The sequence below is a fragment of the Xiphophorus maculatus genome, chromosome 18 (assembly GCF_002775205.1).
Source record: "Xiphophorus maculatus strain JP 163 A chromosome 18, X_maculatus-5.0-male, whole genome shotgun sequence".
Classification (NCBI taxonomy): domain Eukaryota; kingdom Metazoa; phylum Chordata; class Actinopteri; order Cyprinodontiformes; family Poeciliidae; genus Xiphophorus; species Xiphophorus maculatus.
Window position 1 is genome coordinate 6,212,273 of NC_036460.1, and position 17,380 is coordinate 6,229,652.

General features: G+C 39.0%; 1 protein-coding gene across 5 annotated transcripts in view; it reads right to left on the reverse strand.

The window, feature by feature from the left end:
- The window catches only part of nectin1 (nectin cell adhesion molecule 1), a 232,907-nt gene extending 228,293 nt beyond the window's left edge, over nucleotides 1-4,614 (reverse strand). For 2 of the 5 annotated variants that reach the window (XM_023351837.1, XM_023351838.1), the window contains exon 1: nucleotides 3,354-4,610. In XM_023351837.1, the coding sequence (XP_023207605.1) occupies nucleotides 3,354-3,405 (52 nt within the window). In that variant the 5' untranslated portion in view covers nucleotides 3,406-4,610. Of the gene's footprint in view, nucleotides 1-3,353 lie in introns of all 5 variants that reach the window. The other 3 variants (XM_023351836.1, XM_023351839.1, XM_005796840.3) reach the window with 3 other exon arrangements.
- Between the last annotated feature and the right edge of the window lie 12,766 nt (nucleotides 4,615-17,380).

The following is a 17,380-nucleotide window of genomic DNA, read 5'->3' on the forward strand; positions in this document are numbered from 1 at the left end:
TCAATATAGGCTGGAATAAGCAGCATGACCCTCCAAAGGAGCCAAGTCATAAAAAACAGACACCTGGTTGCTAACTCAATTCACATCCAATTAAATATCAGCCTGGAATCCTGGAGAGACTGAGCACTGATATAAGAATGCAGACCGGAGCTGCTGCTGTTATTCACAGATCTATTATATTCATTGTTCCTTCCATTTGACAGTCTATTTGGCAGGCAGCTCTGAACATTTCTCTGTTTACGAATTTGGGCCTGTTTTGTTTTCCACAAATGGCTATTACCATGACAAGCACAAATGCCTCCCAACCCGTGGATAACTGCAACAGGCTTCTCTGTGCTGCTATGCATTCATTTGTCTGAACCTTCTCTGACTTGTTTGTGCTTTGGTTAAAAAAAAGGGGGGGGGGGCATGAAACATGCTGTATATCAATTAGGCCATCAAAGACAGGGGGGCATTTATGGTATCGCCCTTTAACCTCAGGGTGAAAGACCGAATTCTTGTGTTTGCAAGTCAAAAGAAACAGGTCCTACCAACTCATGTAGCAAAAGAAATTAAAGTCTCTTCTCTCCACAAAGATGTCTGCAGACATTAATTATTTAGCTGTTTTGGTATCAAATAAAGAGAAGGATATAAACATGAAGCGTATTTATACAGTGTCTTAATTATGCCTCAATATCAGCTCCTGCTTTACTTGAATAGGAAATTTCCAGGATGCTTGAAGGGCACTTTTTGAGACATTTTCTGCACACTTGATTGAACAGCTTCAAACGATTTCCACCGCGAATCCCAAGAGACCCAGCTAATCCTGATCTTCTCCACAAGCAAAGGGATCATCTCAATATAAATCAGACAGCGCGTTTGATCAAAGTATTCAATCAGACTTAAACACATGACCCCACAAGAAGCCTCGCCGCCAACAAGGTCAGAATCTCGGTTGTTCTCAAGCTACAAAAAAGGGAGCTGAACGAGGTAAAATATCCCAAAAGGAAAAATTTATTAGACATAATGGAAACCTCACATCCACTAAACACGTCCAAACAGCAGCCAGTCAGGGGGGGGAGGGAATCAGCCCATCAGTGCCGATCAAAACAACATCTGATATTTCTTGACCACACTTGACCCTCTTCCCTTTCTTACTTGCAATTGAGGCTCCAGACATGTAAACAAACCGGTAAAACTTTCGACTAAACCTTAAATGCCCCCTTAAGCATAATGGATCGCAAACACGTACGCACATGTCTCCTTGTGGGCCTGTTTTGTTTTCCAATTAGAGCCTGTCAATACAACCTGAATAATGACACTCCTTCCAATGAGTCTGATGGGCCTATTAGGCATGTGTGGAAATAATCAGAGTCACTTTGTGCAGCATTAATGTCAAAATGATCAATGTCAAAACATCACTTTAGTCATCCACTTATCAGCTATCGCCCCTTCAAACATACATAAATGCTCTATAACAAAGGCATCTTAGAGGGAATTAAATATTAGTCATTAAAATCTTGTAAATGTGAATAAAGTGCATGTAAAACACGGTGTTCAGTAAATTGTCAAATTCAAACATGAGCAATTTTATTTAGGTGATAAAATCTGACTAAATATTTTTGATAAATTTAAGGAAGATGTTATAATTAATTTGCTAAGGCTAATATGTTTAAATAGGTTATATTACATATGAATATGAAATCACAGAGGAAATTATGTTATTTTGTTGGAACAAGGGTTTAAGTTTGTATCCAACTCATTTTTAGCTAGCTTAGTGACAGTGCTAATGCTAAACTCACACTGGCCAGCAAGCTAAGCTTCTTAATCCTGAGGGCGTTTTCAATATGTTTATATGAGCTGTATGAACTAATATATCAACTAAGTAAAAGTTAATAACTAAAGATTTGTGGCTGAAAAGAATTTTGTGTTTGAGTAAGGATTTGAGTTTTTATTTATCTAGTTTAGCAACAGAGCTAATGCTAAAGTCAAACTCCCTAGCTAGCTGAGCTTCTTAACTGTAAGGCAGTCATTGTTAATGAACAGCACATTTTGTTCTGACAATGTCTTAGAAGAGATTTAAAGTTGTTATAATTCCAAACTAATTTTTAAAGACAGAGGGCCAACCAGAAGAGCACATTTAGCTGAACGTTAATTCAAATTTACATTGGTTTTGGAATTTAACTGATTTCTCTAAATGTGTTTAGCAGTTATATTTATACAACTTCAATTTTAATTAACATTTCCAAATATGTTAATTCAAATCATTTGAAATGTATAGAATGTGCTACAACAAATTAACTTTGTTTTATCAGTGTGGCTTTCTCCAAAACTTTCATAAATCAGATTGACAAATTTCAACTGAATATGAGTCATTGTTTTCCTGAAAACAGTGTTGCCACCCACCATGGGGCTGGGTGAAAATTTGCATTTGGATTTGGTATTATAACTACAATCTGTATTTTGGAACAGGTTTTGTGTTTTTTTGTGGTCCCTAGAGAAAGGAAAATCCATTTGGCAGACAAGAGAAAACTTAAAGGCAAATGGAAATCAATGTTTGTCAGGAAAGTTGGAGTGGTTCATCTTCATCTGTAGCGTGAGTTTATTAAATATTACATTTTTAAGTATTTCCCACTGTTTATTTATTCATTCTCTCCTATTTTTGTGTGCCATCTTTAAATCCCCTTCACTCACTCCTGGCTCTACTTCTCACCTCCCTCTATGTGACAGCAGCATCATAAAACACCTGAAACGTATTCTGTCTTTTGGCCTTTGACAGGTCACCTCAGGATTATTATTGACCCCCATTTGACCCCATTTACAAACTTTGTGGATGCCCTCCTGCCCTTAAAAACCCCAACATATCACAAATTAACCATAAAAAAACAACAACAAATTTTCACATCATTTGATCCAATTTTGATTGTTAGCGTTTAACTGCAGAATAGGAGGCAAGAATAACACGTTTCAATTATCATTCCACTGCACTGCGTGTTGCCCAATGGCCATTAAAATGAATTATTGGGAAACTTAAGGATGCCTTGGCCTGCATGACTCGCACATATCGCCATCTGCCTGTTGTCCTGGTAAGTTCATTATTTGGCAGCCCAATAAGTATTCTGCAGCCGTTTTTATTTTGAAGAGGTTTGGTTTATGAAACAGAGAGAGACAAAAAAATAAAATAAAATAAAACACTTTCCAATTTTCACCTCACTAGGCTTAAACACCTTGTTGCCAAAACATGCAATCAAATTGATTCGCACTTCCAAGTGATTAAGAACAATCATCCTTCACACACGCACACTGAGACGGGAGGTCATGGTGAAACAAGGCAGAAGATTCCTTGCTGGTGTCTGTGGATTACTGCGGCTTACCTTGGACCTGCAGCCACAACAGGAATCCCAACATCCCCGCGAACAGCTCCATGGCTCCTCAACTATCCCGGTTGGTCTCTTCTGATAACCTGAGAGCGGATGGACGGGACTCACTCGAGGCGACAAAGAACACGCATGCAACTTCTGCAAATCCCACTTCGGCCGCAGACCGGTCTACCTCTCCCTCACTGGGCTACAGGAGACTTTCGCAAAACTACGTTTTCGGCTGCGCGACTCTCCGTGCCAAAGCATCAATTTCACGTCTGCGACGAATTCCCCCCCCGCTGGGTTGGCTCTGGAGAGTTTGCTCTGGATGGGGTCCCCGGAATGAGATCCAAGCTGATACAGAGTTCCAGTTAAGAAAATATCAGGCGACGACAGAAAGCGCTGTTGAGTTTTCCTCAGAGGGACTCTTGTAGTTTAACCATCCAGCCTTTGTTGCTCCATCCACCGCTGCGGCTGCTCAACTCTCTCTCTCTCTCTCTGTTTCTCTCGCTCTCCTCTCTCTCTCTCTCTCTCTCTCTCCGCCTTCGTGTATTGTGGATCAGAGGTAAGTGGGCGGGAGGATCTCGATCGATGCTGCGTTGGGAAGTTTCCAACACTGGGAAGGTAACTCCAAGTATGTGGCCGTTTCTTAAAAACAATAATAACTTCCTCCGAAAACTGACAGTGCACCTAACGGATCACGCTTCCCAGTTTCAGTTCCGCAAGTTGCAAATTCCTCCGGTCTGCAGCAGCTTCAGCAGACTGGGGAGGGAGAGAGCAGCACAGCCGGCCGATGAAGTTGCAGTGACTCTAGAGACCTCTATGCACGCTCCTCCGCACTTATCTCGGAATATTTTGGGGACATGAAATGCAGCGTTGCTGGTCCCGCTTTGCGCAGCGCCCCGCAGATCTGCCACCACAATGTGTTGCTGACTATCGCTGACGCTTTGTTAGGGATCGGGTGACGTTGGTGCTGGGGAGGAGCCTGGACTGTCCTGCAAAACGTTACAGCGAGCCACGGAACCCTAACTTCAGGGGGGGCAAAGAGACATACTGAGTGAATGAATAGGAATTAATAACACTGTAAGGTGAAGGTGAAGATGTTAGCTGTTGTAGTTTTTGGTAAACCACATTTACCACATGTGGTTCTGGCACACACCCAGGGCAGCACTTTCCAGGGGCGTCACAAGCACCCAAAATGAATTTGATATTGTTTACTTGCATGCCTACTGGGGACCGAGTGTCCCTGTTTTGACTTCAATGTAAATATAGAAAGGATCCATGTTAATTTACCCATTCATCATTTCATTCCTTTTAGTTTTGGTTATTTTACACCTTTTTTTAGGCTTGAAAATTAACCATCAGTCACGTAACATTTTATATCAACCATGCATTGATACCTGGCTTGGAAACGTTTCATAACCCCCAACAACCACAGTTTAAAATTATTCTGTAATTTTACTACTACATTCTTCCAATTTATGTAGCTGTACTCTAAGGTAATGTTAAATGAATCTAATAATATTAACAAGGACACTTTGGTTTGTGTGGTTTTTGTTTTATTTTCTGGTATATTTTATAAATTTGACAGCCAATTGTGTAGATCAGAGAAAAAAGCTAAATAAATTAAAATAGAATGGAGATCAAAGTTTCTAGATAAAATATACAAATTAAATATGAAATTTCAGAATTTAAATTCTTTTTATCTGAATAAATTAGTAAGCTAAAGTTTTGTGAAATTAGTAAACAGTACACATGTAAAACAATGTGTATTGTGTAAAATGGGAAAGTATGAGATAGAAAAGGGGTGATTGTGCGAAAATTGTGTGAGAAAAAGAATATTCATTTTGGGAGGTTTGTGTAAAAAAAAAAAGTTACAGATATGATAGGATGAACTCAACAGTGTCGGTTTTTGACATGGACATTATGACTGAAATAATTGGGTATGAAGCAATCAAAGTTAGAAAAGGGGGAAAAAGTGCAAAATAATAAAATTTTGAGGTGCATGAACTTTCAAAAAATTCTGTTTTAATGCTTTTTTCTTGTCCGATTAGCACTATGTTTGATTAAAAAAGCATTCAATTACACTATGTAATTAATTATTCTACACTGATTATGGACTGTTTAAATCTTATGTTTGAGGTGGGCTTTGGGGGTTAATGAACCAGAATGAGGGCCTCGCCCAGGGCAACATTTATGCAGGAACCACCACTGCTTATGAGGCTAAAATCCCCCAAACATACAGTACATAGAACCACTTCTCTTAGCTTGTGGTTTAGTTTCTCAGTTAAACAAACAACAAGAATGGGAGATTCCTCTTTGTATTTTTATTTTATTTTTTTTACTTTTTATTTATATATTTATTTTTACTATTACTATTGTTTTTTCTTGTCTTTTCTTTAAGACCTTGGACAAACAAAACCTTTTTTTTTAGAACATAACATGTGAATTTCTACATGTAATCTGTAAGATGTGTGAGATGTGACATGCACTGGAAAATCTGAATAAAAAAAGTAAAAAAAAAAAAACAACAACAGGGAAATGCAAATCAGAAGCAAAGGTAAAAATTTGCTGTTTAGAAAATTTAACTTGCAAATGTTAAAACCAGAAACCAGAGAAAATGCTTGCTTCTGTGTTTTACGATTTAGTGAGTTTCTCACAGTCTTTAAAGAAAACACAATTCAGAATGAAGGCCATCCTTCTCACTTTTTTGCCCTGTTGAAATCTCACATAAAGCTTGTTTACTAATATTTTTTTAGAGCCTCTACACCACCTCAGATTTTGCAAACTTCCCTTTCCGATCCAATAGAACATGACAGCGCCATGAATCATTACACCATTTACTGCAAATCAATTAAGTAATTGACAAAGTGTACATTTTTGTGTGAGCAGGGACGCACCACAGATCCCCTCAATGGCGCCTGCAGCAACCGCAGCCAGAGTTCATGTGAACCACAAGCTGAATAAATAAGTCGGGGGGTTTGGGAGAAGGGGGCTGAGTTATGATCCAACCCGTTACATATTCGAAGCGAAGTAAGAATTTTGTAAATTAAATGCAGAGGAAGCGATGACTGCTTTTATAATGATTTTTCCTGCCAGAAAAATTAGTCATTATGAGCGTGTGTGCATGGGTGGAGATATATTTTACCTCTTGAGACATTTGACTAAATGTTTGTCACCCACATTTCCTTATTTTCCTCATATTCCTACTCAGGCATTTCATCCTTTTCTCCTGACGCATCCGGACAGGATCAAGACGGTAAAGTTAGGAGGTAAATGAATGGTGGGATGAATGTGATAACACTTCCCTCTTGTGGACAGTGGTTCTTCTGATAATTACAGATGGCCAGGGTTAACATGCTTAATGTTCAAGCTAGTTCTAAAAACATTCAGAAGACTTGAACTGTCTCACATTATTTTACGTCACAGCCACAAACTTTGTATGTGACAGATTAGAAATTACATATTTTATTTACAACTGCCTTTCGAGACTTTGCAGATTGCTTTACATCAACAACATAGCATATTGTGAATAAAGGATCAAAAAGTGCTGCCAACAGAAGAACATATGAAATACAGAAGTGTTTGTGGTGCGTTTCCTGAAGATCTTTCTGTTTTTTGATCACTCAGCTTTTCAGTTCCGCCTTTATATTTTTTATTTTTCGTAGCATGGTTTCGCTTCTCCCTCTGCACGGCTAACACAGACCATGAATCTGTAAATAACATTTTTATTTGTTTATTAAGAATGAGAATGCTCTTAAATTTGATGTTGTGATTTAAGCACAGACAAATTAAAATACTTTAAATTGCTTACTGTACTGTAACAGAAATCACAAGATTTAGAGAGTCTCTTCATTATTTACTTATTAACAAGGACAAGTACATGAAACACACCAAATGTGTGTGTCAGGGCATCTCTAAAATAGTTCAAAGCATCCTGTTTATATATATGTCTGCATGTTTATGTCTACATGTTTGTAATGGGGGTACTGCAGGGTTGCATAAACATTTGCAAGTAGACAGAAATGAACTTATTCTGTAAACACCGAAGATGTTAACTTTCCACACGGACAAATGTCATCTTGGCTACATTCAGACTGTGTAAGGAAATATAAGGTTAAAGGAAAGACTGAATTACAAACAACATTACAAAAAACTAAATAAATACATAACAATTGATGATTAATAGATAAGTAACACATAAAAGTATGATAAAGAACAAACATTGTTTCCAATATTTAATATTACATTTAAGAATTAATTGAAAGTGCGAAGAACAACCTTCATATTTTGTTGTGTTAGCATAGCTACAGTCTGGTGTTTGAGCTTGGTTTGTTTTGCTTTTTAACTTGGCCAATTAAACTTTGCCTCTCTCCCAGATTTTACCAAATCTGTCTTGAAACAGTTAGTGGTGGTGATGTTCTTTACAGGAAAAAGGGCCCCTAATAGATATTCTGCCAAAGGCCCCTGCATGACGAGCTAGAGAAAACTGCACTGCGCATCTGTCCACTGGAGGCGAGAGAAAAACAGGGACATTTGATTAATGTGGTGCAAGTAGGACAAAGCGTTTCCATTTCATGACTGTTGAGTGTTTCATAAGTGCCACAGAGGCTATTTGTTTTTGCAGGCTGGCTTTAGAGGAAAAGGTGTTCTGATCTTCGTTCTTCTTTGTCAGTTGGCTAGTCCTCTAGCGCTGGGCCATTTTTTACAGGTCCACTCCAAGGTTTGAGCAGATTAGTTAAAATAACAGTTTACTGCTTGACTATGTGGGGAAAATGCAACAGCTTTTTCATGGGCTAACCCACCGGGCCAATAAATCATTGGCCCACCGAGGAAATCCCAGGATCTTAATCTGTGGGGAAGGAGAGGACAGTGGCGTTGTCAACGAATGAAGAAAATTTGCTAGATTTGCAGAATGTGGATTTTGGGCCAGTATGAAGTATTTCAATTTTATGTCATTACATTTGAGGAGATAATGAGAGAACCAAACTGCCAAGAAGGGAGAAGGAAGACAAATTGTCTGGTGGAGACGTAGAGTTGGGTGTAATCAGCGTAGCGAAGGAAATAGGTTCCCAGGAGCGAGAAGGTAAATAGTAAAGAGGAGTGGCCCTGGGGTTGGGATTGGAAAGACTTTAGAAAAGGGATGTTGGAAATTGGTCAAATTATTAACATCAATGGGGACTAAACCAAGTTTCTTAAGTATTGGTACTTACCAATACTTAATATTAAGTACAACAATAATACCAATACTTTATGTTATTTAAATGATGCAGGAACAGAACCAGAGGTGAAGGAGGAATGGATGATGTCAGTAAGACTGAGAGAAAGCAAAGTTTGTAGGCAGAGGGACCAAAGTAGAGGTGGAGGTTTAGATTTATAGACTGAGGATATTTCACTGATGGATGGCAGACTGAAGCTAAGCAGTAAGCATATTTGTAACCAGTTGTGTTAGAAGGATGTTGCAGGTGAATCTTTTAAATTTTTGAGGAAAACTTAAGTTCATAAATTTATTGCAGAGGGTAGTGGAATTCATGAGGGGAAAGATGTCAGAGGGCTGGAGAGCATTACTACACGTAGAAAATAAGGTGCGTGAATTTTCATTAGGTTGAATCAGGGAGGCATAATAAACAGCACTGGAAGTAGTGTTTTTGTATTTCAACAGGTGATTGTGATACATGTCCTTGTGAATAGTAAGTCCAGTTTCTCTCGTGAGCCACTCCAGACGGCGGGCCTCAGATTTGAGCGGCTGTAGTTCTGGTGTGTACCAGGGGGCAGAGTGAGAACGGACGACAGGTTTTTGGAGGGTCCAACATGTCCGGAAGGCTTTGCAGTATTTTATTGTAATGAGATACCTGTCCATCACAGATAGTTATGCTTTCTCTGAGGGGAAGGATGTTAATAGCAGAAGAGAGAGGTGGGAGATCAATGTTCTTAAGGTTTCTAAATGTGATGGAACAATTTTGAAGAGTGGTAAGTTAGGCTTGAAGGAAGCAAGCTTATGATCAGACAAAATAAGAGCAAAGGTATTACGCCAGCACAAGAAACTAGATCTAGAATATGCAATTTTGAGTGTGTACAGGAGTCAACATATTGCTTCAAACCATGGCTGTCCAAGCCTGATATGAAGTCCTTTTTGAGAGAGTTGACTGTATTGTCCATGTGAATATTAAAGTCACCAAGCAAAATGACATTTGAAGACAGGGAGCATAAGGTGGCAATATGGTCTGAAAATTAATTTTAAAAGCTCAGGTCTGGGCTGGCAGCTAAAATACAGAGAGAAGTACCATAAACTTTCAGTGCAATGGATTCAAATGTCTGGTGAGGAGAGTCATGGAGAGAGGACACCTTCTACTTCTTCTTGTTGTAAAGTATCACAAGGTCACCTTCATGTCCGGAGGCGCGAACTTGGCAAATGTACACAAATCCAGGTGGAGTGCTGAGGTTGAGCTCCTCACTCTCTGCAGGTGGCTGTCAAGTCCTGGTCAAGCAGAGAAAATCTAATTTATAGTTGTTCACAAGACCATGAGTGGACCCTTGTTGGAGAGAGAGTGCATGCTAAGCAGACCCACAGAGGCTACAGTCAGTGAATCCATTATTAGTCTGCCTGGATAGGCTAGCTAGCATGCTGCGGTCAACAGTCCAGTCAGCCGTCTGCCTGACTTTCTGGTGGGGCGATGACTGGAAGTCCACAAGTATGGAATATTGTTTGCGCTGTAGATGTTATGTCTCTTGGGTTGTTTCTGTATCGGCTCAGCCTTGGTGGATTTGCAGCTGTGCCATCTTCTTTACATGACTGATTAAATTGTGTTGAAATCTTGGAAAGTTGTTTATAACCTAAACCTTTAAACCGCTTCATAATTTCATTTCCGACCTATCTGTTAAGTACATTGATCTTCACAGTCCTAGTTTACCAATGTTTTCTAATCAATGTTACTCTATGAATTATATGACATCTGAAAGTAAATGGTTATACGTTTTTATAGGGACTTCAAACAAATCACAACATGCTTTTCAAAACATTTTTTAAATGCCAAAAATGTATAAAAGTTACTATTATTTGTTAGATTGTGTTTGTCTTTCATACAAATCCCAATTAATGCTCTGAAAATTTCTGCTTGTAAATGTACAAAATTTCAAGAGGTACACATATTTTTGCAAGGTGGTGTATATTTAGATAATCAAACCTAAAAATCTAACATTTTTCCACAAACAAAACCACATACTAACCTGATGAAAAATGGGAGAAGCAACCTTATCTTACAGAAGAAGAATGAATAAGGTGGTCTGAAGAACAGACAGAAAAAACAACGTGAAAAGCTGTACCCCACAGGTGAGTAATATGCCACACCAGCAATTCAGCTAAATGTATTTTGAACAAACATTCGCACAAGAAGCACAGAGATAAACTCAAGACTTGACATTCTGCTTTGGCAAATGCAAAGTGTTGAGGTGAAAAATTTCCAAAAGTTTCTCCCAAAGAAATGGTTTAAACAAATGTAAACACGTCAACAGAATGCTGTTCGCAGCCAAAATGTATTACCGTCTATTGACAAGGCGCATACAGGAAATGGAAATCCATGGATGTCACACAAGATAGCAAGACTGTTTCCTACAGCGTGGAATAAAATATACAGTATAAATTAATGCCGTCAATTTCCTTTTGCTGCATTTTATCATTTGGAAGATAATCATTTTATGTTGCAAACCTTGAAAGGTCAGAGCTACAGCAACGCCGAGAGACAGCGAACGGTAAATCGAAAAGACATGGAGAATTTGAATGTGAAGAGGAAGGGAGGATAGAATCCTCTCCTCCAAGGTCAACTTCCTCAAGTGTGCCCCCGAGCGAAGCCCTCCATGAGGGCCAGGTGCTCCGGGATACACTCGAGAGCGTGTAGCTGCATGAGTCAAATATCCACTGAGAAAGAAGAAAACAAGCAGCTTCCATGCTTGACCAAACTTCTTGTGAACGATAATAGGTTAACAAACTTTGGGTGTGCCCCTTGCCTTTTGTGCTTTAACTCTGATGCTCCCTTCATCGAGTGGATGAGGTGATTGATTTACAGGCAGGCTGATGAAATTTGATACACAGACTCTGAACTACTGACAGTGCCAGAGCTCAAGGCTCAGACCTGTGCTGCTGTGGATTTGAAAGAGCCTTCCTGCATAACAATGTCCGTCTGGAGATGGACAAGGAAAGGTAACAGGCTTAACGGTAACAAATAAATATTGGTCTGATTTTTATTGGGCCAGATGATTATTTCATTTGAAACAAGCAAAGAAACCCGACTGCAATTCAACTTTTTTGTTTCTTATTTTTACAGTAAGAATAAAGGTGTACCATTTCAAATAAACAATTACTAATATCACAGAGTCCTAAGATAATTTATGAGAGAACTCTCAAGGATAAAATTTGGGTTATCCTCAAAAGTGTAAGATGTTGTGGGTTTGTCTTATTCCATCTGTTTTCAGTTCTTTTTGCACTATTCTGACTGATAGGTACAGTTTGTTGAACTGTAGGTTCTCCAGCTGGAATAACATTATCTAGCATAGCTACCCTACACCTTTAGCAGTACCATAAATACCAACATATTATAAACACCCCAGAGTTACAGGTTAGTTTTCATCTGTAGTCCCTCAGGCTGCTAGCAAACAAACACCAGGACGTTAAAGCTCAGGAAAAATGGTTCTTCCAAATGACCAGTGATGCAGAGCATACCAACAAATTAGCTACAGAGTGGCTAAAAGACAAAACAGTCATTGTTCTGGAGTGTTTATCACAGTCTCTTGATCTCAGTCTAACAGAAAATATGTAGAAAGGCAGACGGTGGCAACAAAAATGTTGCCTATCTTTTTATGCATCATGTGTAAATATCTGCTTTCAACTGTTAATGAAACAATGAGGCACAGAAAATATTTTATGAGAATGTTCACTCATTGCTTACGCAGTAAGATAATGACATTGAAAAAATTGAGAATGACTTAAGCTGAAAGGAGGCTAATTAAAGACAAAGAAGCTGTCAGATAATATCGAAATGCTCCATTTTTCTTACAAACATATTAATGTCAAAGCCTCCACCAGTTTGACAATAGAGTTCAATGTCAAGATGATTCAAGTTAGAACAAACGCAGTGTCAGAAAAGTGTTGACGTTTTTGTGAAAACAATATAATGAGACAATAAGCCTGATAATCAAGCAAAAATGGCACTTATTTTATAGAAAAGTCGCAATATTAGTGGTAATTTAATCATTATTTTACCAGGTAAGTTGGTTTGAACAAATACTTAGTTTCATCAAAGACCTGTTCAGAAAGCATCAGGAGGAAAACAGAATAACAGAAAACAAGAATCATACAACCATCATCATACTGACTAAATGTACATAGGCCCTATGATAAGCCAACTATTTTTAAAAGCAGGTACGTCGATCACATACTGCAGATTTTTCCTGAGTTGATAAAAGTGGATATTGAACTTGAGGTTGTGAGCTTTAATGTTCTTTGCAGGTTGCTCCAATTATTGGGTGCAGCGAAATTAAATGAGGATTGACCTAATCACGTACAGACTGTTGGGATGATAGCACTGATGAAGTTATTAGAGCGTCGAATGCAAGTGTTGTTGGAAATATTGATGAGTGAGTGAAGGTATGAAGGAGTTTAATAAATTATAGTTTTGTAGATGATTTTTTGTACTAATTTATGAATCTGTGCAAATGTAGTGTTGGCCAGATTACAAAATGAATTGCAGAGTAGTGCATGATATCTGGGCTATGAAGTAGAGTTTTAGATGCAGACATAAAACAGTCAAGGATTTGGAGGATTGTCATTTTGACCAGACTGGGCTTTGCAGAATGAGGCTGCAGAGCTGCTTCTGGTTCTCAAGACACTAAAGATATTAAAGAAATAATAAATGGAAGACGATTCTGACGTCTCTGTTGGTAACAGAGTAAGTTCTGTTACCAAGGAAGCATCAGGAATAAGTGTGAAGGCATTGGTTTTTAGGTCTTTAGGCACATAAATTAAATGACTCAGATGCGGGTCTGATGGCACAAAAGGAGGCCTGAAAAGAAAACAATAGAATGGCCAGCAGGAGACCTGACCTGAATCACACTGAAAGCCTTTTAAAAGAGCCGTTGGATCATTACAGAACCAGCAAAACTGCAGCTTTACAATGCAGCTATACATTGAAAGGACGACAGAAACTGCCAGCATTCTGGTAAATGGAATCTAAGTGTTAAGTGGAATCTTACAGCTCTTTCTTATAAAAAAAAAAAGCATGCAGATGTTCCCTCAGCATATTCTAGGTCTGTTTTATCATCTTTTCTTTGTGGGATTATGAGTGGAAAACCCTGTAAAGATCAGCAGAAAGCATCCTGATCAGATGACAGAATTCCCTAAAACAGGTCGTTAAAGGTCGGCGTCCTTCAAGTTTACGATGTGTCCTTGTTCCAACACACCTGATTTAAATAGATAAATTACCTCCTCAACATGTCTTGAAGTTCTCCAGAGGCCAGGTAATAAACCAATCATTTGATTCAGGTGTGCTGACCCGGGGTGACATCTACAACGTGTTGGACAGCGGCCCTGGAGGCCCAACTGCCAGTGTCCTGAGCTGATTCTTATTGATGCTGAGGAGCAGAAGCCATTCTCCAAGCTGTCCCCAGAAAACCAACAAAAGAAGCCCACATTTACGACTTGTTTCAGGCAGAATCTATCTACAATAATCATAGGACATAGATTTAACAAAAAACAAAGCCTTTCAGCTCCTTCCTTCCAACACAGTCCCAAGACACGCTACAGGATGAACTAACATGTAAGTATTCGAGCTGAATGCATCATATTAACACGAGGAAACAAGAAAAAGAAAGCTCTGCTGGACCTCTGCTAACTGAGTCCCCTCAGCGCTTAATAATGTGCAATTATACTTTAATAAAGAAATTATGGATCATTTTAAAACAGCATCTTGATTCAGAGGGGTCGATAATTATCTTAGTAATCACTTAGGCAAAGGAGATCTTCGAATTTGGTTCAGACAGGGACACAGATTATTACAAATACTTTGTAGAGATAAGAACTGGAACAAAAGTAATAAATTCTGCAGCTCCCGGAAATCTGTGCATCTCATTATTGGACTCAATGCTAGAGTCACATCCCCGCAAGCAGGGGGAATTAGCTTAAAAATGCAAAAATAACAACTCGTCTATCTCGATATTAATCACACAGCACACTTCAGATCCGTGGCGACCCATTCAACCTGCCAGAAAGACACAAACCAGCTCAGCAAGGAAAACCCTCACAGTGCTGCACTGCATGAGGCAGCTAATCTGTTTTACAGTGAGCACACTCAGATAAAGGTCCCAGATTAAGAAGGGCAGCTTCTCCATACACTGCTTTTTCAACAGTGAACTTTCTTTCTCTTCAGATACAAGTCAAAGAAGCAAAATTGGCTCTCTGGGTTTTTCTAGCGTGCATCCCAATTAGAAAACAGTAAATCCTTGAGCATTAAAGTCTCAGTGGGTCCTGAGAAAGGCTCATAAAATGTAGAAATGCAAGTTTTCCCAACAGCTTTGACGGATGATCGCTCCGTGTTGGACAAATCATACAGCCAGAACCTCTGGAACTAAAGACGAAAACTTTAAACACGATCATTTATGAGGTAAATGCATAATTCGTCTGACCTTTGCCCTCTGCCTAGAATTTGTGCTCCTGCAAGGCGACTATGCAAATTTAACCACCAGTTCAGCAATCGGCCTTGTGAAATATGCAATGCATAATTTGTTGAGTTTAACGACCATATTTGGTGACATTTCCTAAACTGTCCCGTCCAGGATAAATAATTCCGCAATAAAGTGAAATGAATCGGAAATAAGTTTAACCTTTAATAGGATTCTGGGTGTCTGCATGCAGCTGTACTTTCTGCCTGATCGGAGACAAAAACCTCTAAACAACCAAAGCCGAGACTATTTAACATTTTTATGAGACGTCTCTGGTCTCTGACGCTAATGCTCCGGGGGCAGTGGACTGTCTTCAATGCCTACACTCTTGAGGGGCATTTGTTTTGCAATAAAATCCCTTCTCTTGGCTGGTTGGACTTCAGTGAAAACATTCAGGGATTTATCACAGAGAAGTTCATGCAAATCAGCGTTGCTTAGTCAAGTTACTTATCATTTAGCTTTTTATGGAGTCCAAGGTGGCTGGAATGTGTGATAAAACTCTGGAAATAAATAAAATATCCAATCACAGTAACACAGATGGGGACTTTTTCTTATACAAGCACAAAGAGATGTGTGCAAACACTTAAACGAAGGTTCTCAGGTCAGCTATGACCAAAACTTAAAACGATATTCGTGGAGGAAACCTAACATTGCACATCATTGCAAACATAATGCCAATGGTGCATTGTGGTGATGGCAGCATCATTCTGTTGGAATGTTCTGTAACAGAAACAGAAGCTGTTACGATGAATTGTGTGAAACAAAGGAGCTGTGAATCCTGTGAAGAGACCAGTTGAGAAGAAGGACTTGAGGGATGGTTCATACTCCAGCAGGGCAAGATAACCGAACGTACAGTCAGATAAGTCAGATTTCTGTGTCAGAAAATGTCTTGACCTAAATCCAGTTAAGCATCTGTAGCCAAATCTGAAAAATGGTATTTAGAGATGAAAGAAAATTCAGTTTCAAGAAGAAAAAATCCAAATGGAGACAATGAGAAATTGTTCCAATTGTTATTTTAGAAAAATCTGGTTCTCAAAAGGTTCAACATGTATGTATGCACATCACACTTTGATTTTTATTCATAAAAGCATTGCATTTTGTGGACCTTTTTCCTTTCATTTCATTGCTGTACACTATTCTTGTCTTGGTCTATCACACAATAAAACCACTGAGGTTTACAGCTGTAAACAAACAAAAGAGAAAAACGTTCATACACTCTCCTGTTGAAAGGCTCTGCAAACAGATGTGACAGCTTACACACATGTAAATGCTAAATCATCAAAATGAGTGTATTCAGCTGTTTTTTCCTGTCCTTTAGTGTTTGAATCTTGATCTTTTCCAGTCACACAAACACACGCACACACACCACCACCCACACGCTGATGTGAATTTACGTCAGCCCACGTTATTGGATAGATAAGGAAGACTTCAAATAATTGGTCTCTTTAGGAAGCCTTTTAAAAAATGCCACCAGCTCCTATAAAGAGCAAACCAATCTCTGGGAATGTAGGCAGTTACATTGTTTCCGCTCACTTGTACTATAAAAGACAGAGAAAGCAGGCAGCCTGCAAATGTCAAAACAATATATTCCACTATATATGCAAAATAAGGACAGGATTATGGTATTTTCATCTTGACGGAGAGGTAATAATTTTGCCTTTGTCATTCTAAATATTACATAAGCTAAAGAAATGCGTATGCAATGCATTTCTTGTGCACAAGACTCTCCCCTTACATATTGTTTTTGATTTCCAACATCAAAAGCTGCACGGATCCTTTCCTCCGCGGGTTCACCGTCTCGGCTCTCTCGCTGAAACTGTGCAGAAGTGTGTGGTTGCATTATCTCTGCGAATGTGGATCCAGCAGCTACATCTCAGCACAAAAAAGGAGAAAAAGACACTTTTGCAGAGGCAGCAGGATAAAATCTCAACTCTGGGGATAATGAGATGGATCACATGCATGGCAGCACTTGCTAAGTTACATGGTTTTAACCATCTATCAGCTCGCTCATTTTAAAGCCACTTCACCCTGCTGCAGCCCAGATAGGCTGATTCCACTTTGACTGGCTGTCTGCCTGTTAAAATGTGAATGTTGCTGCCCTCAGATTGAAGCTATCAGGCTTCCCACATAGGTTAACTAAATTACCATTCAGATGGTGTTATAAGGCAACACTAAATCACTCTCGCTTTCATGATTACAGCACCGTCCCGATGCCAATAAGCCACATTTATTTCACACTTTGCTGCTAAAAATAGGAAAGGTTTAATAGAAGCGTTGCTCCTAAAGTAGCGGCTGATAGGTTATTGTCATTTATGACCATGTGAGCATGCCAA